The following is a 22276-nucleotide window of genomic DNA, read 5'->3' as shown; positions in this document are numbered from 1 at the left end:
AAGTTATCATGTAAGTATAGAAGATTTATAATTAATAATAATAAAAGAAATAGCAGAACAAAGATTATAATAGTAACAATACAATTTCTAGTAATTAAATTGAAAAATACTTAAAAATAAACCGAAAATAAAAACAAATCCTCACTATATTTAGTGGCTTAAATAAATTGTATTCTATTTCAAACAAAACAACCATTAAAAGAATAAATTTCAGTGGGGGATTGGCATCACAATCTTGTATGTAGGTATTTATTATTTTTATTAACATCTGAATTCTGGCACCAACCATCATTACATTGTACATTATATTTTGTTTAAAATGTATATAATCAACAAATACTGTATATTACAACACACTAACAATAACAAAATATGTAATTTTTATATTCTATTTATTATACTTTACAAAAATATCAAAATTATCACTCTATTCATACATTCTAATTTTTTTTATACTAAAAATACAGCCTTCTAATTTTCTTAAAAACAAGTAGAAGTTAAATGATTTTTAAAGGAAATCCAAGAAAGTTAGATAGTTACATATAATTATTTCAAGGACAATCAAGATTTACGCTAGTAAAGCCCATACTGTTTTCGATACAACTGAAATATGTAGTCCATTATATTCTAGTGTAACCTGCAAAAAAAAATCTTATTACTGAAGTACCTAAATATATTTCATACAAGCACAAGTTATAAAATTAATGTAATGTAAGAAAGAGAATATCATATATATACTAGCATGTAGACAACCTGGCAGCATGATGTTAGCTAGTTTAATATTCAAAATACTAAGGAGGTGATGCTAAGTGTCAAAGAAAACCTATATATGTGGACACTGCCTAAGAGATTCTTATCTACTGGTTGAAAGAATAGTCAATTCATAGCTTACAACTTAAGTTTACTTTCTTGTGTTATTCTACTAAGTGAAAACATGCTGATCAATATACTTAACGATAAAATTACAACTTGCTTATCATTTTACAAACAAACAGGCGGTTAGAAAAAAAACATCACAAACAAATAATAATTCTGAAAGTTCACCAAGGTCGACGGATTTTTCAATACCTAGTGATTTTTATACTTACAACTATTGAAATAAAAAAAATGCTTGTAAGTACCTATGCCTAAAATAAATACTTAACAGTTTTAAAGGTTACTCGAAGTTCAGACATTACCTATAACCACTGTATAGGTAATAGAACAGCAGCAACAAGTAACTCAGTGGTGTCCTTGGAATTTATACTGAATATATGTCTGGGTGGACTAGGGTTGTTTAGCGGCCGTGTAAATCGTGTGCGTGCGTCAATTCGGGCGCTCTAGGATAAAATTAAAGTACTGTTCTATTACAGTATTTCTTTTATCTGTATTACAGAAGTAAATTTAAAAATGAGTTGCTTTTTACTCAATTGCTGCTTTTGTAAAAGATCAGTATTATGATTATATGCGAAATTTTTCTGTGATTGGCAAACATTTTCCCAAGCAATTAAAATCAGCTTACTTCTAAGACTACCTAAATAGGCGTTTTCTAGAGTGCTAAAAATACAAGGTGTGTTTCTTCTCTCTTAGATCACTATTTGTTTCCAAGGTGTTGGTAGTTTACCGGAATTTATGAACGATGCGGTACTCGAACCCGCGACCTCTCGGGTTCCGTCCGAGCGCTCATCCACTGAGCCAACCGTTCGTAAATCTTGGTGTGTCTTGGTTAACTCTCAGGTTGTGGCTCCAAATACACTTCACTATTACGATTGGCCAAGAAGTAGGTCTAGATCATCAATGGTGAAGAACTCGAAAACTGGTGTAAAGGAATATCTGTATATGGGTCAGATTGTATCACCAAGTAATCTCATGGTCAAAGTAATTAAAACAATAATTGCCATTTGGGGGCCATCAATAAATTATGTCACACTTTCGGTGGGGGGGAGGGTTTATGTGACAAAGGATGGGGGGAGGTATGAAAAGCTATGTGACTTTACATGCTAAAATATTAAACTCGAAAGTTATATGTAAAACAAAATTTAAAGAAATTTTTCTGAAAATTTATTGAAGTAGGCGTTACTTTGCGGAAATCCATAATTATACAAATGATTTGAGTTTTCTTTAGTGTTAATTCCGCCAATATTTGTCTTTAAACAATTCGACACGTGTTTCGCCTCTACACGAGGCATCCTCAGGATGTCTTGTCTCGCCAAAATCTGGCACGAGACAACACGTGTCGAATTGTTTAAAGACAATATTTGCGGAATTAACACTAAAGAAAACTCAAATGATTTGTAGAAATATTTCTAACTCGATCTTCATATAAGGCGTATATACATATATAGGTTTAAGTAGTCGGCGAGTGACACGATTTTTTTTTAAATATCTATACTTATTCATTTCATTACTTTTAAAAATGTGACGTCGCAGCAGGGGGAGGGACTTCACAAATGTACCAACCCGTAACAAGTATGGGAGGGGGGTTAAAAATCCATAAAACTTATGAAGTAGTTTATGGATAGCATCTTGGCGCAAATTTTGAGCTTTTAAATAAATTATGGAAAGACATCACTGTTTCACTGTTTTACTTCTTGTATGGGATTATGTCTGTGAAACCTGGGCTTGCAAAAGCCAGAAAAAAGTGGATGCTCTTACAGGAGAAATTGCAAGAGTCATTTGGAATAGAGTCACCTAAGTAGTAGTCCAGTCAAAGTGTGTGAAAGTTCCATTATAATAATTGCATTTATATTTTAATTAGCTGCCTGGACAGACTTTGTTCTGTCAAAAGTTAACATTAAAATTATGACATGAGTATTTCCAATTGATCCCGTTATTCATGTCTCAACATTCATTTTAAATCTGAAATATCTTCGTAAATATTCATTTAAATTACATGCTATTAAGGCCATATTAATCCATATTAAATGCACAATGTATTTAAGATTCTTAATTGAATAAGGATTAATGCTGTATTACTTAAAATCGCTTGAGACAAAATAAGGATAAAGAATGGTTGTGGGTGAGAGATAGACATATACCATCGCGGACCTTTTTGTACACCTTTTTAAATGCTCAAAGTTGTATCTGTCTCATAGGGTTCAGTCAGCATTTGCAATGTAAGCCCAAAAAAATGTGTTCCTTTACGACATTATATTAGAAACCTCTAAAACTATTAGTGTTTTACTAGTACCTATATTATGCATGAAAAGAAAATATAAAGCTTCCTCTTGAATCACTCTATCTATCAAAATCCGTTGCGTAGTTTTCAACATCCAAGCATACATACATACTCTTACGCTGTATAGCAATAATTACTCCGAATCACAAAAAGATGAATATCAATAAAAATAACTACTTTCCCTTTGAAATTTTACACCTAATCGCACAATTATTGCTTTGCTCACAATATCATTTTTTTTTTGGTTTTCAGTAAAATGTTACTCTAAACAGATGTAGTGAAGGAAAATAATTTTCACGTGTCGAGTGTCCCCTCCAGCGGGGACATCCACTCATCTTTGTCAAATATATAACAAGTTTATTAAAATGCATTTATTTTCTCAAAATTGATTCCATCGGAATTATTTTTGATGTCATTTCTTACACTACCACCGCTTCAGAAATAAATGGCGCTCTAAGAGCAATATGCAATATTGCACTGTTATTGTTATAAAATAATCAATATCTAGTCCCAGGCTGTCCGATTACTTAAATATTTGGGTGCCTTTGCAGTCTTTCCAGATATCTTCGTGTGCTATTGTAAATTTCATTCCTAAATGATTTCGGCATTAGTTATATACTATGGCACATTAGCTCTGCTTCTTAAAATCATGTTTTGCAATATCATAATTGGATCCTATGTAGATATAACAGTATTGATTCTAGACACAACCCATCACCACTACCTATACGTTAGTAACCAAGCCATGCTCTGATAGTCTACTCAACAAACCAGTGCGTCTTCAAAAGTTCATATCTAAACCTATCTGATACATAACTTCCTCCATGTCCGACTGCTCATCCGTTTTACCATTTGTCTCTTCGCTGGAGGAAGGTTCTGGCTCCGGCCTGCCCCCCACCGTGGGTATCCCCAGGATTATCCTTATCTGGTCTGTCAAGTGTGGTGCTGATATAATCTGATGATATATTCCTTCAGCTGTGCTTAGTATTTTGTCAACATCCAGACACATCGATAAGTCGTTTACATGCTGTAACAAAAAAATAGTGGTGTAAATTTAATCTGTAATAAATCAATTCCGATGGTGTAAAGAACTACCAATAATGGCGCTTTTATAAAAAAAAAGAGCCCAATAAAGAATGGGAGAGTTTATTGGAAGCAGCAGTGGTACTGATTTGAAAAAGCATTCTGCATATTTCTAAAATTACTTAGCGCTCAAAGTACAAAAAATATATATTGACAAAAATTTTAATTGGTTAGGGGTGATCTGACAAATCACCAATTGGATATGAAATCACTTATTGTAAGTCAAAAACTATTACCCATTCGGAAATGAATGCCTACCTGAGAAGGACGGGTGGAAGAAAATCAGCATGCATCTGTTTTTTTTTTTAAATAAATTTCGATACATTCAAATTTATAATTTCAATAGTCTGACGGCAGTCATTATATGCTGGATCTGACTTATTTTGAGCGTCCTTGAGAATAGTTTATATTTAAATTTGAAGTAAAATGGCCGAATGGTGGAACCACCGGACATTACGTCCAAATGAAAAATACCACCCGCATCACGTTGGCATTTGAAATTTCTTGCTTCGCACAGCCTCTTTGTAGAATCAACTACGGGCTGCTGTTTTTCCGAACCGATACGACTTAGGGACCTTCAAAAGAGCATACTCCCACCTTAAACGCCGGCAATGCATCTCTTGACACCTAACGTTGCTATCCATGGGTGGTTGCCTGACCACTTCCCATCCCGTGAGCTTGTTGCCCGTTTACCCCCTCTTATACAAAAAAAAATAAGACTCATGAACTAACCTTAAGTATTTCAGTAAATCCATAATCACCACTAATCAAAACATCCTTTTCAGCGTCAAGTATGGCAACACTTATAATCAAATGGAAGTTAGCACATGGCAACCCAGTCCACAGTACCTCCCACAATCTGCAAATTGAAGGTGCTTTGGTCAGAAAAAGAGAGCGAATGAAAGTAGAAAGTCGCGCAAAGAACATCGCCCAGTGTCTCATACAAGCTGGACACGACTTGCAATTCCATTATCTATATATATAAAAATGAATTGCTGTTCGTTAGTCTCGCTAAAACTCGAGAAAGGCTGGACCGATTTGGCTAATTTTGGTCTTGAATTATTTGTGGAAGTCCAGAGAAGGTTTCAAAGGTGAATAAATAGGAAAATGCTGCTAAATTAAATAAAAACAACAAATTTGTTTTTCCTTTGATGTGTCCATACATAATTTCTATGAGAGAATTTATTGACGCACGGTTTGACAGTTCTGCTGTGAAACAATTTCATTACGACAGCAGGGTGCATATTTTACGAAGTAATTTTTGATGTTATGATATATTATTGACAAATTCATATTAAAACATTATTTTATTTATTACTAGCTGACCCGGCAAACGTTGTTTTGCCATATAAAGTATAATTCACGCGATAGTTTTATAAGTAATAAAATATTGCCTATATTATAGCCTGTACATCATTTTGTTCTATTGTCAATAGTTTTTGCAGCGCACGCAAAAATAGGTTTTCGATTTTACACCTTGTGTTACAAAATAGCAATTTTATTACGGATCCCTAATTTTGAAAAAAAAACATAGCCTATAGCCTTCCTCGATAAATGGACTACCCAACACTGAAAGAATCATTCAAATCGGACCAGTAGTACCAGAGATTAGCGCGTTCAAACAAACAAACAAACACTGCAGCTTTATAATATTAGTATAGATATACAGAACAACGTCTGTCGGGTCAGCTAGTGCTTAATAATAATTGTGGGATTGGCTTGATTTGATGTGAAAATTTTACTATTTCTAACTAACCAGGTTATTTTAAAAACGAATGTTATTCACCAGTGGTTCCTTTGCACACGATGCCGGTTAGTTTATGGGTACCACAACGGTGCATATTTCTGCCGTGAAGCAGTAATTTGTAACCATTACTGTGTTTCGATCTGAAGGGCGCCGCAGGTATTGAAATTACTGGGCAAATGAGACTTAACATCTTATGTCTCAACGTGACGAGCGCAATTGTAGTGCCGCTCAGAATTTTTGGGTTTTTCAAGAATCCTGAGAGGCACTGCATTGGGCATGGCCTATCAATTACCAGCAGCTGAACGTCCTGCTCGTCTCGTCCCTTATTTTCATATAAAAAGTATTTTAAAAGGTCGATTAGCAATCTGATAAGGCAGTGCCGGATTAACCACTTAGAAAGAGTAGCAATTGCTACGGAAATCCCGCGAACGGGGGCCCCGCATATTTAAACCCACTCATTTCTCACTGAGCGTTATTTTTTTAAGTGAAAAAGTGAAATTAAGATTGAGAAGTTGGTATATTTAATTCAGTTGACGCCACAAAAACGTCAAACTTTCCAACTTTTCCTACTAAGACAATCGTCAGACACTCGGTAACAGCCTATTTCCAATATAGATCAAGTCTCTTTCAAGGAATTTGCTACGGGCCCCGCGCTTGCTTAATACGTCACTGTGATAATGGATGTGCCAAAAAGGCCTCGGCCTATAAATACTACAAATAATGAAGCATAATGATTGAAGTTAGTGGAGAGAGACAGGTATGTATGTAAAGAAGAGTGGAAAATCGGAGATCCGTGGTCTCTTTCTGATACCGTGTTCTCATGGTTCAAGTTTTGTTGACTAACATGTTGTGTCGATAAAAAAAAACTGCAAACGAATTCGATTGAATTCAAATTTAAATATTAATATTCAAAATAGCTTTATAATATGTGTGTATATATATCACGCCCACCATCTGGATGTGGCATGCCTTCACAGTGCGGTTTTCAAGGAACTTCCACGTGCAACCATACTGTGCAATGATCTTCCTTGTGCGATGTTTCCAGGGCTATACGACATATACAAGGGACCCTTTGAAAAAGCGCGTAAACGTTTCTAAAATGCCAGCAACGCTCCTGTGGTTCCTTTGGTGTTGCAAGAGAATGTGGGCGGTAGGAAATGTAAAAACCTAACTCATCTGAAGAGAACTGCTTAAGATAATAACAGAATATGACACGATGACCTCATGATATCTCGATGCGAGAATTCCCGTTTGAACCAGACGAGGAGCCAGCGGAAGCAGAAGTACATATTGCCCGAGTCCTTAGATGCGAGGTGTTTGGCCAAGTCTGGACTCGCGAACGATAGCAACAATTGCAAGTTTAGCAGTTGTTGTTTCATACCAGCTTGGTCCATATCGAAGTTTGACGCCTGAAAAATTTAAGAGTAGTAAGATTTAATGGGCATATAAAAGAAATACAATGTCTTTCAGTGATATGTGACCACCCTGAAAATGATGAAAATAGACGCAAAATTATCGAGAAAAATCGTTTAAATTCATGATTTTTAAACGAGGTACTGTAAATTTAGTGCGGGGGTAGAGTCCCTCATGGAAAAAATAAAACCTCGTATAAAAAAACTACAACAGATAGACACATCATTTAATCGACGTTTCTCGATAATTTTGCGTCTATTTTGATAATTTTCCGGGCAGTCTCATGTCACTGAAAGACATCGTAATTATTCTGAAAAAACTGTAACTACAGTTTGGCAAGATATAATTTGAACTGCGTAATTTATTTGTTAGTGCCGTTTTTAGTTTATTAAATGAATCAATTAGACCATATTCACATGTAACCAACGATTCCAATCTGAATACAATTATGAGTAGTAGTGTATTTAATAGGGAACAATATACATAATAAAATCTTAACAAAGTCAATACTGTACATTTAATATTTTGACATAGACACTTGCAGTGTGTTGTACAAAAAATACCGAAACTAAAAAGGTAGTTCATAAAATTATTGTCCCTTCTCGAATAGATTTAGTTCTGCATGAATATTAATTGCTGTGATAACAGGGTCGTGCATATCATATAGGCAATAAGGCAGTACCTCGTTATGAACCTAAATAAATATAGAACTAGTGTTAAAGTTAATTTACTACCTACTGCAGGCAGTCTACAGATTGCATACACGAAGCAAGCAGCGTTTCATACAACTTATGTCGTATTGTCGGACTAACGCGCAACAACGACTAGTTAGATCTACAGTGCCTACCTAGCTAGAAAACCAATGCACACCCTGTGTGATAATATGGCCAAAAGTTAAGCTGCAAAACACAATTATAAAAAAAATAACAATTTGTAGGAATTACAGAGGATATGGAGACTAACAAACATACTTTATTCATATACTTAAATATTTTCATGTGAAGTCAGATAGATAGATAACTATGTGAAATGTACAAATTCGAATAGGGTTGTAGGAGTGTTTTGTTAGACTCCTAGCATTAGCATTGCTAAGTCTCACTCTGTCTTCTTCTATTGACCTAAGTCAGAATGAGAAAAAACACTCCTAAAAGGCTGTTTAAAGTTAGCGACCCATTATGAATAAGGGGACTAGTGTTTGTGAATTACAAAAAAACAGAGATCCACCCATTACAGCTAACATATCAATGTGCAATTTCACAAAGTCTTCAGTTTATCCTCAAAGCTTAAAATTTCAATAACCCTGTAAAACCTTTGCCCAATTATGGGTATAATTTAAAAAAAAAAGTACTCACAATTTTCTCCATAAAACCGACAAAGCACCAAAATGTATCCACCTCATTGCCCAGCAAGAGCAACAATGGGGCCAGTATATCACTCATGCCCTGCACATAGCCCAAATCAAAGTTGTACATGACGTACGTCATCAAGATGTCTTCTAACGTCACCAGGTTAGGGTTATCATCACCCGCGAAGAACGGATGCGTTCGGTCTGTCCTATTCACGTCCTTCTCAACCAAACTCTTCCGTTCTCTATATTCACTGAAGCGGGACTCCTGCTTCTCCGTCATACTCTTCCACTGCAGCTTCATGGTGAAGTATTCTTCTGTTCTTTTCTTCTGCAGCGATTTTATTTTCGCGTGAGTGTAGCTCCACGGATGGTAGTCGAGTAAGTACTTCCATACTGAGTGTCTTATTGAATGTGCGACTCCCTAAAATACGTAAATCACAGTATCAATACATGTCTTCAAAATTCTACCAAAATCATTAGCACCAGCCTTGCATGACTTTTTTTCTATGACAATAAGGGACGAGACTAGCACGACGTTCAGCTGATGGTAATTGATATGCCCTGCCCATTACACAAATTCATATGAGACATAAGATGTTAAGTCTCATTTGCCCAGTAAAATCACTAGATACGGCGCACTTTAGACCGAAACACAATATTGTTTACACATAACTGCTTCACGGCAGAAAAAAACAGCGTTGTGATACCCATAATCTAGCTGGCATCTTGTGCAAAGGAGCCTCCCACTCGTCTTGCGGTTTTTATATTTTGTAAAATAAGCAAAATTTAAAATATACAATATATATGGGCTAAATACTTCAAAGGATGTAGATATAGAGGCTATTAGGGTTTCAGGATAATTTTAATGAAATAGTAAATAAAATTCGATTCCATAGAAAACTAATACTCGCTATCATTTCAGCCGGAAGATGTCCACGGCTGGACAAAGGCCTCCCCCAAAGATCGCCATGACGATCGGTCCTGCGCTGCCCTCATCCAACCTACTTCGGCAATCTTGGCCAGATCATCGGTCCACTTTGATGGCAGGGCCTACCAACACTGCTTCTTCCGGTACTTGTACGCCATTCGAGGAATTTACTGACCCAACGACCATCTGTCTGTCGAGCTATGTGCCTTGCCCTCTGCCACTTCAGTTTCGCTATACCATATGTGTAATCCGACAAAAAAGTTCAGCTCCTTGAAAGCTTTTAAACTTTTATTATTTACATAAATTGTAATACTAACACCTCTGAATATTAGCTGTCTAACACCATCCACTTCCAATATTCTTCCATCAGGGTCCAGCAAGCCTTCCCATTTCTCTGTGGACAGTGGGGCGCCCCTGAAATAAGAAAGCAGTTGTTAGTCCTATTCTATCATCGTTTTGAAATGAATACTAACGACTTAGCACTTATAGGCGACTGAGCACTTTATTTTGTGGTAATTGAAAGAGACTTGAGTTGTCACACTTGTCCATATCCACTTTGAAACATACGTTTCGTTTGGTAAATGTGGCTTGACATCGTAATAGATCACGAACAGTCCGAGCAATAAGTGGTGGTGCACCTTGGTCATGCAGAGTTAAGTCGGACGCGAATAGGGAGGCCAGGAAGTCAGCATTCTCTTTCGCGTCAATCTTTCAGTGGCGGAATGGTAGGCTGGTATATATTTCATCGTTAGATACCGTCGCATTGACCCAAGCCTGATAGCACACCTGCTTTTGGCGAGAGGCCATTTTGCAGGAGCTTTGGAGTGAAGAGTTCCATACCTTGCAGTACTACATCGGCATACTACATAGATCTGCCTCCACGGGAAGGATGTAAAAAAAATCCGCATCGACAAGCCACACGCGCCGGAACCTTAAAAGCGGTTTGTGTTAGGCGCGTGACCGGTACGGTGCATCGGATCAGGCATTGATCCGATGACCCCAAAGAAAAGCCAAAGTAAACTAGGTAGCCGTCTAGTTGTTAGGTCAACAGAAGGTCCAACAGTGAATGTGTATGATTTTCCAAGTCTACGATTCGCGTCGGCGCAATAACCAGTATATGATTTTATATCCTATTTTGAATAAAAATATTCGTTTATGTTAGTATACCATGCAATATATAATATACATCGTCCATCCATATTAGATCTATAAACTTATGCAGTCAAATTCACATATTTTTATCTAAAACAGGATTCAAACTCACCTATTAAACGTCAAAAACTAACACCCAATCGTATAGTGTGCCTCAGTTTAAGAAAAATATGGATTGCAATGTAATATCGTACAAAAAAAAAAAATTATTTAATAGCGTGAGGGTTCTCGCTCCATTCCCAGTCTGTGGTATCTATTTGTGGAAGTCCAGGGAAGATTTAAAAGGTGAATAAATATGAAAATGCTCAGAATTAAATAAAAACAACAATTTAATTTTTCCTTTGATGTGTCCCCCGTCGTTCAGAAATCAAATTGAAAGAATAGTTTAAAATGAATAACTAATAAGAATTTTTATATCCTTCTCAGGAGGTACAAAATAAACTTAATTTTATCTAACTGTAGTTGGTAGATTAACAACACTTGTTAACTATCTATCAGATTATTTTTATGTAGACTCAAACTTATGACTTATCACATAAGTTATGACTTATCACATAAGATTGAGAGTGACAATGATGTATATAGGCTTAGAATGCAACGAGTTCGTGTCCATCAAATAGCCATAATATTGTCATTCGAGCTGACAAAATACCTGCCGGTGAACACGCAAGGAGGTTTAATTCACCCACCATGGACGAAGTGGGTGTTGTTATTGTGGGAGAAATTTTACAATCTTAAGCAATTATTAGACATATTTTCTATTATTGACAAGTTCCTCCAAAAATATTATTTTGTTTATAATATACAGAACAACGTCTGTCGGGAGAGCTAGTAAAGAATATATTATTGATGCAGCCACTGTAGTCAGTAACTCTTGCTTCCACGTATAAATTTACTTTATTTGACATACTCGTGTAAGGCATCAAGTATTTGATATTTGAGTATTTTTGTTGCATCGCTTTCCATAATTTGTAATTGAAATGATTTGTATAACGATGAAGTTGCAAATATTGATTTAAAAGAGTGACATTAAATAAATTTATGTAGTCAAAATACTTTCAACACACTCCGGAGCAGTGTAACCAACATTTTCTTATCAATAATTGTTTTGCCAGAATGATTAATTAATAGTACTATATATAAGATTGTTTTTGTCCCAGTTATATTCTTTTATTGACGGCCTTACAAATTAACTTGTCACAACGTTATACCTGGGAATAAATCAATGCAAAATGTTTAGAAATAGACATATAGCTTATGATTGGTTTGTTCGGACATATCACATTTCCTGCGTTTATCCAAGGTTGCTTGGTATTCGGAAAACCTTAGAATTATCATTGTAATGACAGTTTTACTTTATATAGTCAACATTTTGCATATTCTTGGTTTATTCTCAGGTATAAATTTATACCAAGTTTATTTGTAAGGCCGTGAAAGTTTACAATAAAAGTAACAAATATAATATGTAAAATGTAAATTCAGTTCAAAGTATTTCGTCAGTTCTTTTTATGTCAACATAGTAATTGTAGTTTATATAATGATGATTAATAAAAAATGTCTATCTCAATTGAATTCCGGACGTTTCTATTATGTGATGCATCAGCCCTTCCTGTATATATAATTAGTAATGTAACCAAATATTGTCAAAACGGGCCAATTCTGACTCACACCACTGTTTCATACTATGGTGATAAATGTAAATTATTATAATTTTTATCGCAATTGAATTTACCACGAGTCCTTCTTCAGAGGGGAAGAATCAATATTAATTACTTATCTTAATATATTAATAATAATATTGACACACTTTTTACACAAATTATCTTGCCCCAAGTTAAGCATATAATATAGCCTGTGTTATGGGTTACAAGAAAATGATATATTTAATACAATATACTTACTTAAAAATACATAAATTCATATAACATACATAAATACATTTAAACATCCATGACACGGAAACAAACATCCACATTCATCATATAAATGCTTGCACCTACCGGGATTCGAACCCGGGACCTCTAGCTTAGTAGGTAGTATCGCTAACCACTCGGCTATACAGGTCGTCGTATATTAGCTTAAGTATAAAAAATTATGAATAGTACGTGATTCACACCGTTGAAATACGCTCCATCGAAAAACCGCCTGCATGACACAATTGCAACAAATTCCAACCCTGATTCCTTATCCTCTAAACATTCTTATAAGTCTTCAATTAAAAAACAATAATAATGATAAAAAGGCATAAAAGGCATTTATTTTCTCAAAATTGATTCCTTTAGAATTCTTTTTGATGCTTGATTGATAGAGAACTATATGTTTCGTAGATATGTTTGTAATTTAAACGCGCTTGTAATTAAATAGTAGCTATATTTTTTACTAGCTGACCCGGCAAACGTTGTTTTGCCATATAAAGTATAATTCACGCGATAGTTTTAAAAGTAATAAAATATTGCCTATATTATAGCCCGTACATCATTTTGTTCTATTGTCAATAGTTTTTGCAGCGCACACAAAAATAGGTTTTCGATTTTACACCTTGTGTTACAAAATAGCAATTTTATTACGGATCCCTAATTTTGAAAAAAAAACATAGCCTATAGCCTTCCTCGATAAATGGACTACCCAACACTGAAAGAATCATTCAAATCGGACCAGTAGTACCAGAGATTAGCGCGTTCAAACAAACAAACACTGCAGCTTTATAATATTATTAGTATTAGTATAGATAGGAGAGGACACACGAGCATACATACGGGTCACCCGATGGTTTGTGATCACCGCGGCCCAAACTCAGTGCTGGATTAACCACCAGTAGTAATGGGTACGGGCCCCACGCGAAATGGTAAATGATTTTTTAAACGAGCCAAACTAAAATAAATAAAAATAAATGATGTGGTGTCGTGGGACACCAGGTAGGAACGAAGTTCCTTCGGCTAATGTAGAATCGACACAAATTGCAAAAAAATCGTTCTAATATTGCTATAATCGTTATCATATATTAATATAATAATATTGATAATATATACACTACTCGCTTGTGTATGCGACTGTCGCGCCTGCGCACGTCTCATTTAACGGTTTTATTCCACGCACTTTTTTCCACGGATTTTTTCTTACGGTTTTACTATCACATTTGTATCAGTTCGGTCGCGCAGCAAAATCCCTATCCCCTCCAAGCCTGCCGTAAGGAACTTCGTTCCAAATATGGGTCTCCCTACTACGCTCTGCTGTTCAGACCAAATTGCGACACCCAAACTGGGTATCCATAATACAATGCCTTGTATAATAATTATAGTATTAACTCCAAATGTATATTTAAGGACTATATTTATGGAATTGCAATAAATTGAAATTGAAATGGGGCCCCGCATATTTAGACCCACTCATCTTTGTCTGAGCTAATTTTTTTGAGTGAAACTTATTAAGATGTGCTATATTGAATTTAATTCGTGTGACAAAAACATGAAACCTTACAACATTTTCTACTAAGACAATCCACATCAGACACTCGGTAACTGACTATTGCCAATATTCGCTAATAAAGGATTCGCTACAAGCCCCGCGCTAGCTTGATCCGGCACTGCCCATTCTCTCTCTCCAAATGTCAAAAATGTTGATGCAAGTGTTTTGTTAAATGGGGAGGTGATAAAACCGGTGGAGTCTGCTGTATTTCTTGGCATTACTCTGGATTCCAAATTACAATGGGATATTCCATATTGAAGGATTTGCGAACAGACTTAGTTCTGCTGCATACGTGGTTAAAAATATTAGACAATTAACTGACATAGATAGAGGGCGACCAGTTTACTTTAGTTATTTCCTTTAAAGATTATCTTTCTCAAAGAAAGCCAGCAGCCAAATTCCAGCAAAGCTACAGAGGTAACTTATGGTGTACCTCAGGGTAGCATATTAGGCCCTACTTTATTCCTAATGTATATAAACGAACTGTGCAATCTTAAAATCGATAATGCTATAATTTTCTCGTACGCTGATGATACAGCCGTTGCCTTTTCTGGAAGTACTTGGGCAGATGTAAAAAACAGCGCTGAAAAAGGAATGGCTCAAATATCTGCTTGGTTGAAGTCTAATTTACTCTCACTAAATACTTATAAAACAAATTATATATGCTTCAGTATTAATAATAACAATCAGCCCGATGGCGACTTTACTCTGAAAGTTCATGACTTTAAACTTAGCAAACATAATAACTGTAACTGTCCCCAGATCAATAAAGTGGACAATTTCAAATCTAGGAGTCATACTGGATCAGAGGTTGTCCTGGTGCCCTCACCTTTAGCAACTGGCTGAAAGAGTTTTAAAATTAATCTGGGTTTTTCGCTCGCTGAGGTATGTGGTCCCAAAGAATGTCCAAATCTGAGAACAATAGTGATTCCTCTAACACTCTCCTGAACAGGATATATACTGCACTAGTTGAATCCATCCTAACCTACTGCATTCCAGTATGGGGAGGTGCTGCAAAAACAAAGTTTTTAGACGTTGAGCGCTCGCAGCGAGCATTGATTAAGGCCGTGTGTTTCAAACGTTACAGATATTCTACAGAACAACTTTACCTTAACTGCGGTTTACACTCGGTGAGGAAACTGTTACTGAAACATGTTTCACTCAAAACACATAAAGACGTACCATATCTCATAAATAAAAAACAAAGTAGGAGGCAACCCAACATAACTAAAGTGCCTCGAACCAAAACAAAGTTTGCTAGCGCACAATACAAAAGTCTCTCAGCTCAAATTTACAACAAAATCAATAAGAAACTACATATCCACTCAAAACAATATAACGATTGTAAAGAAATCGTAGAGAAGTGGTTAAAGTCTCTGGACTATGAGGCAACGGAGATTTTACTCCAACAACTTAAGAACCACATAATATTATAATTTAACCAATATTTACATAGATCAGAGAGAAAATATACCACATGCACACAACACTCACAAAATCACACAGTATCGCACGCACACACACACTCACACATAGATACATACATTTATGATTTAAGTTTATAATAATAAAAAAGTAATTACATGTTCTTTAAGAATTAAAAATTGTAATTGTAAATCTATGTCGCTGTATTGTTAAGATGTTCAAAAATAACTTTCCCAATATTATTTAAATTGTAAATTTTTATTCATTTCATAACCTTATTATATTCACTTCATATCTTTATTATTATTTCACTACCATGTCAATAAAACTTTTGTTAAAAATAACACATTCCTGAAATGGAAGAACGGAGACACCTGGTACAGGTATTATTTGCCTAAAAGGTGACTCCGGCCACTAGCTGCTGTAAACCTATGTTTTTAAGAGAAGTAAATTATTATTAATTAATTGCCATGGTATTATGTCCTATGGTATATTACTATGGGGCAGCGCTGCCGATATTAATACAATATTTGTGCTGCAGAAGAGGGCTATTCGCGCTATTTATATAGGTCCTAAAGAATCATTGAGAGCAAAATTCAAAATATTAACATCTTGACTGTTGCTTCTCAATATATTCTTGATAATGTAATGTATGTTCATAGGCACATAAGAGAATTTGCTAGAAACTGTCATAACCATAATGTTAACACGAGGAACAGACATAAGCTTACAATGCCTACTACTCGGCTAAGTCGAGTTAGTAAGTCTTTTGTGGGGAGATGTATATGCTTTTACAACAAGATCCCAGAAAATGTTCAAAACAAAAGTATTACGTTATTCAAAGGAATTGTTAAAAAACGTCTGTGTGGTAAAGGTTACTATAACATAAATTACTTTCTTAATGATACCACAAATCGGGAATGGAGCGACCGCCCTCAGGCTAATAAATAATAAGTTAAATTGTAGAATGTTACTTTATAAACATATTTTATGAAAAAAAAAACGCGCTAAGTTTGTTGCGCCCGTTCTTCTCAGGCCTGAGGCATTCATTATGGAATGGCAGGTAGTTTTTTGACTTTCAGTGATTTCACATCCTGTTTTGAATAAAAATAATTGAATTTGAATCTGTATTAACACCAGAGGAACCACAAGCGCGTTGCCAACTTTATAAAACATCAAATAAAAATACATATTATTACGAAAACCGAAAACACACTGTTATGTGGCGGCGTGGATATAATGAAACCCAGAAAATACTGACCATCCTATAGAAACTACAGATATTAACTCAATTAACACAATTACAACGACAAGCGATAAGGACTCAAATAATTTATGTCGCCTTTGTGTATTTTATTGTTCTATAGTCTATACATGCATGCCTTTGTTATTATATATTATACTTAGCTGACTCGAAAAAAAATACTGTTTTATAGGAATTTGCCAATAATATTTCAAAACATCAAGAATTATTTCGTAAAATATGCTCCCTGTTGTTGTAATGAAATTGTGTCTAGCCGTGCGTCATTAAATTCTCTCCATACAAAACAAATATTGAAAATAAAAATAATTTTGGGTCCCAAATCGAAATAAAAACTATCCTATCTCTCAAGTTGGACCAAAACGCACTCGATGAAGTAATCCCCATTAAAATCCGTTCATTAGTTTAGGAGTCCATCGAGGACAAACAACGTGTCACGTAATTTATATATATTACTAGCTGACCCGACAGACGTTGTTCTGTACATAATAAATAAAATACTGTTTTTTTATGAATTTGTCAATAATATTTCACACCATCAAGAATTATTTCGTAAAATATGCTTCCTATTGTTATAATGAAATTGTTTCACAGCAGAACTGTCAAACCGTGCGTCAATAAATTCTCTCATAGAAAATATCTCCATACAAAACAAATATTGGAATTAAAAATAATTTAAGGTCTCAAATCGCAATAAAAACCATCCTATCTCTCAAGTTGGACCAAACTGCACTCGATGAAGTAATCCCCATTAAAATCCGTACATTAGTTTAGGAGTCCATCGCGGACAAACAACGTGTCACGCAATTTATATAATATATTAAGATACAGAATATTTCTGTAATGTATCACACAAATTTTGTATAAACAGCGCACGGTCATAAGTTGATTTTGTCTGTTTACAAGTAAACAAAATAGAACAAAATATTGTTAGTAATTATACGTTTTTGTAAACAAAATTGTGATACAACATACCTCGGTATGCACGGTCTCGGCGGTAATGTCGGCTTCACACTTATAACTTCATAGTCGTCCGATTTCGTCACAGAAGTGTTATCCTCCAAGGCACTCATACTTTTCGACAGCAAATCCGCGACTTCGTCGGATACATCTCGCTTTCCGTTCAAGCCCTCATTACCGTAGTACACTAGAAGTAATTTTAACTTATTAATATAAAACATAACCTGATTACTAGCGTTGTAAACTTTCGATTTACGCACCGTCAACAAAAATTAAAGATTTGCACGAATTAGTTTGAAGGTATCTCTAATAAATTGTAAATACCTACTCGAATAGTATAATAAACCAACTCGCTTTTTTCCTCATTTGATATTGATTCATTGGCTCTGAACCCTCAACTTTAAGTATTGTTAACTAGCTGATACGCGCAGCTTCATCCACATACACAGATATTTGAGCGCGTAGTAAAATTTTAACAACTTTTTATTAAATTAAGATATCGCAATCATTTTTTTATGAAGATAAGGGACGAGACGAGCAGGACGTGGAGCTGATGGTAATTGATACGCCCTGCCCATTACAATGAGGGCAGCTCAAGATTATTGAAAAACCCAAAAATTCTGAGCAGCACTACAACTGCGCTGGTCACCTTGAGACATAAGATGTCTCATTTGCCCAGTAATTTCACTAGCTATGGCGCCCTTCAGACTGAAACACAGTAATGCTTACAAATTAATGCTTCACGGCAGAAATATGCACCGTTGTGGTACTCATAAGCTAGCCGCCTTATTATACGTTTTTGTCAATAAAATTGTGATATAATAATATAACAAAAAAAAAATTCAGATAAGGGCCAAGTGTCTAAGGAAAAACTTAGAAGACCCCCTTATTTATAATGGTCCGCTAACTTTAAACAGCCGCTAAGGAGTGTTTTTTCTCATTCTGACTTAGGTCAATAGAAGAAGACAGAGTGAGAATTAGCAATGCTTTTTTTTTGGATTTTATGGACTGGTAACGAGACCTTTAAGCCAAGACAGAGTGAGAATTAGCAATGCTTTAAGTTAGCAGACTATCATGAATAAGGGGGTAAGTGTATAGCCCGTTCTGTGCTAGGATTATAAAAATAAGTTCTCACCTATATCCGTTAATTTAGAAAAGGCCTCCAATGTAGTTTCGTAAGGCCTCTGTTTAAAATTAGACACCAAATTCCAAACAACATCCGTAGTATTTTCAGTAAAGATATCCAACTCGGCGAACGATCGGTTCAAGGCTTGCGCTTCGTTCGTTGGTTCAACAACAACGTATGTGTTCCTGTCGTGGCGAGTTTTCACTGTCTTAACATAATTCTTTAGAGAAGCAAGGAAAATCTCGGCATTGCCGTGCTGGAAATAGAATGTGTTTTGCCAAACTCCGGGCTTGGTTGAAAACTGCATTTGCTGGTTGTTTCTCGTCATCCTGAATGTTTTTAGTTCATCGATTTGTATTCGGATTATGCGAGCCCTTGCTGCGGCGTAGTCTGACGTCATGTTGCCACTCAGAGTCCGTTGACGGCGACCTACATCAACAATTCATATACAGTATATTGCTATCAATCATGCTTATCTTCAAGAGACAAACAGACGGACAGGCAGAGATTACGGACCGGACATACGCAAACAAGCAGATCAAAGAATATATAATAGTAAAGTACAGAAGGCTCGCTTCGCTAAATCAATTAAATAAATAGGGACCTTTGTTGCATTACAATTACATGCAATTCAGATAGCACATCGCTATTAACCTACCTTTTTGTCCACCTAGACGTTGCTTCTCTTTCGATCGCGTGAACCTCTTTTGACGACGTTAGGGTTGTATTCTTTTAAAAATATTTTAAAATGAATACTTATACCTGTCATGAATGGTAATTTCATAATATTTAATTGCATTTTGACGTTTTTTATTTTTCTCCATTTAAAAAATATTGGTGGATTGTTAAAGTGTGTTACGAACAAAGTTCGCACGTGCGTGACTGCTCGCTCGTGAGTCCCTACTGAGTAGCCACGCTGGCGTGGCCGCGGCGTGTACTTACTCTTTCGATACCTGTGTAGGTAGGTAAGGAGTGAGACAGGCCTGGCCTGATGCATTTTCAAGACAAACATTGAATGAAACTTGTCTCAACTTTGTACTGCCATTACAACAACAGTAAAGGTTAACATAAGGTTATTTTATAAACCACAAAATTTATTGAGCACAAGTGTAGGAACATGTCGACAAATCATAAAGTTATATTTTCCTCTTTCAATGATGGAGGGCAATTTGTTTTATTTATGATAGAATTTAAATGAAGAAAAAAATCTGTTTTTCTGTTGTTGTCAAGAGTTGAGTTGGAGGCAAAAAGAGTGCACAGAAAATTTGGATATCATCCCCACCATCTGGATGTGTGGTGTTCCTTCACAGTGCGGTTTTCAAGGAGCTTTCTTCCACATACAACAAAGCTGTAGAAGTAGCTTCCTTGTGAGGTGTTACAGCGATGATCTTACAGCCATTCATTTGTCTTGTGCAATAAGTGTCCTATTTTCTGTTCAATGTAAAAAATACATTTCTTAAAACTCTGATCACTGTAGAAGTGACTGAACAATTTACATTCCATTCTACAATTTACAACTACCTACATATTGACTTGAATACAATATACACATTTAATATATTATTTTTATAAAATATGAGAATAACAATGATTCTTAGTCACTTTGTGGTTATTTATATTGTAACATCTAAAAAATACAAAATAAGTGACATACTTACATGAAAACAGATTTTATTGAGTTAGATAGAATTGGAAACCAATTCAAAAGTAAATTTATAACACTTACCAATAGTGTGCACTACAGCCCATTCTTGATCCTGGCTATCCGAATCAATTGTGATCAAATCATTTGGCCTCCATTCTATGCACTTGCCACCATCTACATTCTGGACAATACATAACATACCAATTGAGTTCAGGTCTATAATTGATCTTCCGATGCAAGCCTTGAGAAGTACCCCATCTTGTGTGAAGAGATCCTGAAATATGCTTTGTATAAACCTTAAATAATATAAAGAACATTATCTAAATATTATAAGCATAGCAAAAATAAAATTATATGACTAAGTATCGGATGAGCCAATTTAAACAAGAATTCCTTGATAGCAATTATGCAAAATTTCTCAATTTCAACTCTCAACATATTTTGTCTTCTACAATATATACTTACTTTACACTGATCTGGTACATCTTCACTAGAACTGCAGGACATTGTTTTGTATAATTAACGCGTAATTCGAAATAAATTTCAAATTCAATTATTTCACTGAATTATAATGATGTTACACCATCTCGAAAACATAATTTACTTTTTTTTTGGATTAAACGGATAACTAATTATGTAAATACAAAAGTCAAGAACAATTAACAGTAAAAGAGGAGGAAAATAATAAAGCTAAAAGTTAAACAATAGGTAAATTAAAGGCCAATGCAATCACAATTCACAACACAAAGTCACAAATATTTACTCTAAATGACAATGACAACTCGATAAGTCGCTAGGTAGGTCGCTAGTAGGAAGCACTATTATTGTTCTGTGCTAGTAGGTACCGACCGTATAGCAGGTACTGTTATAGCCTACTTGTGATAGTACTGTGCTAGGAACTAAAAAGAATGTAATAATATTGTAGCTGTACCTACAACCAATAATATCAATTAACACAAATGTCTAATATCTAACTTGTAACATAGCATTATAGATCGTAGAAATAGTAATCGTGCATAATAACTGTAATAAGCGTATGCCGAAAGATTCGTTCTGACAAGAACATTTTATTTTATATAACGTAATATTAGCTCTGATAAGAACTATTTCATAATGCTGTACATCAACTCATAGAATCATACAGATCACCAGTTTAGTCATCTCAGTGAAGTTTCAAGCACCGTACTTTCTCTCGACGATCGCAGATATACTCACGTGATCAGTCATATGCTCCGCGTTACACAACCGCACAGCAAGGCCGAGCGTCCTCGAATGAAGCGTCGGGACTAGGGCTCGATCGCTATTCATGCAATTTTAATCAATGAGCAACAGCCGTAGGTGCGGAATGCTCATTGACATCGTATGATCGAGGTTCGACGCGAGTTTACACAAACTGCGATAGCATTAGTTTTAGAGCGTGATAGAACACATAATATTATTCTCAAATCTTATTGCATGAAACGTTTTACTATTGGTTAAAATGTAAGCTCTAGTATTGGTGTGTATTTTCTGAACTTGTAAATATTTTTTAAGTAACGATTGTAATTGGGTAACTAGTTTTAAGGA

General features: G+C 35.3%; 1 protein-coding gene across 3 annotated transcripts; it reads right to left on the bottom strand.

Moving 5' to 3' along the window:
- Positions 1–11: 11 nt before the first annotated feature.
- On the bottom strand, positions 12–21458 carry LOC126967969 (TBC1 domain family member 15). 3 transcript variants are annotated; one of them, XM_050812699.1, is made up of 10 exons: positions 21176–21458; positions 20792–20984; positions 19075–19494; positions 17955–18126; positions 9994–10090; positions 8753–9169; positions 7209–7396; positions 4973–5099; positions 3929–4184; positions 12–637 (listed from the first exon to the last, which is right to left on the bottom strand). In XM_050812699.1, exons 1-9 carry the CDS (start codon positions 21215–21217, stop codon positions 3939–3941), a joined length of 1902 nt encoding a protein of 633 aa, XP_050668656.1. In that variant the 5' UTR covers positions 21218–21458; the 3' UTR covers positions 12–637; positions 3929–3938. The 3 variants fall into 3 exon arrangements, with proteins under 3 accessions (XP_050668656.1, XP_050668655.1, XP_050668657.1); XM_050812698.1 differs by having other exon boundaries at positions 3975–4184; XM_050812700.1 differs by having other exon boundaries at positions 4007–4184.
- Positions 21459–22276: the final 818 nt, after the last annotated feature.

The sequence above is a fragment of the Leptidea sinapis genome, chromosome 14 (genome assembly GCF_905404315.1).
Source record: "Leptidea sinapis chromosome 14, ilLepSina1.1, whole genome shotgun sequence".
Lineage (NCBI taxonomy): Eukaryota > Metazoa > Arthropoda > Insecta > Lepidoptera > Pieridae > Leptidea > Leptidea sinapis.
This window is presented reverse-complemented; position numbering and strand designations above follow the sequence as displayed.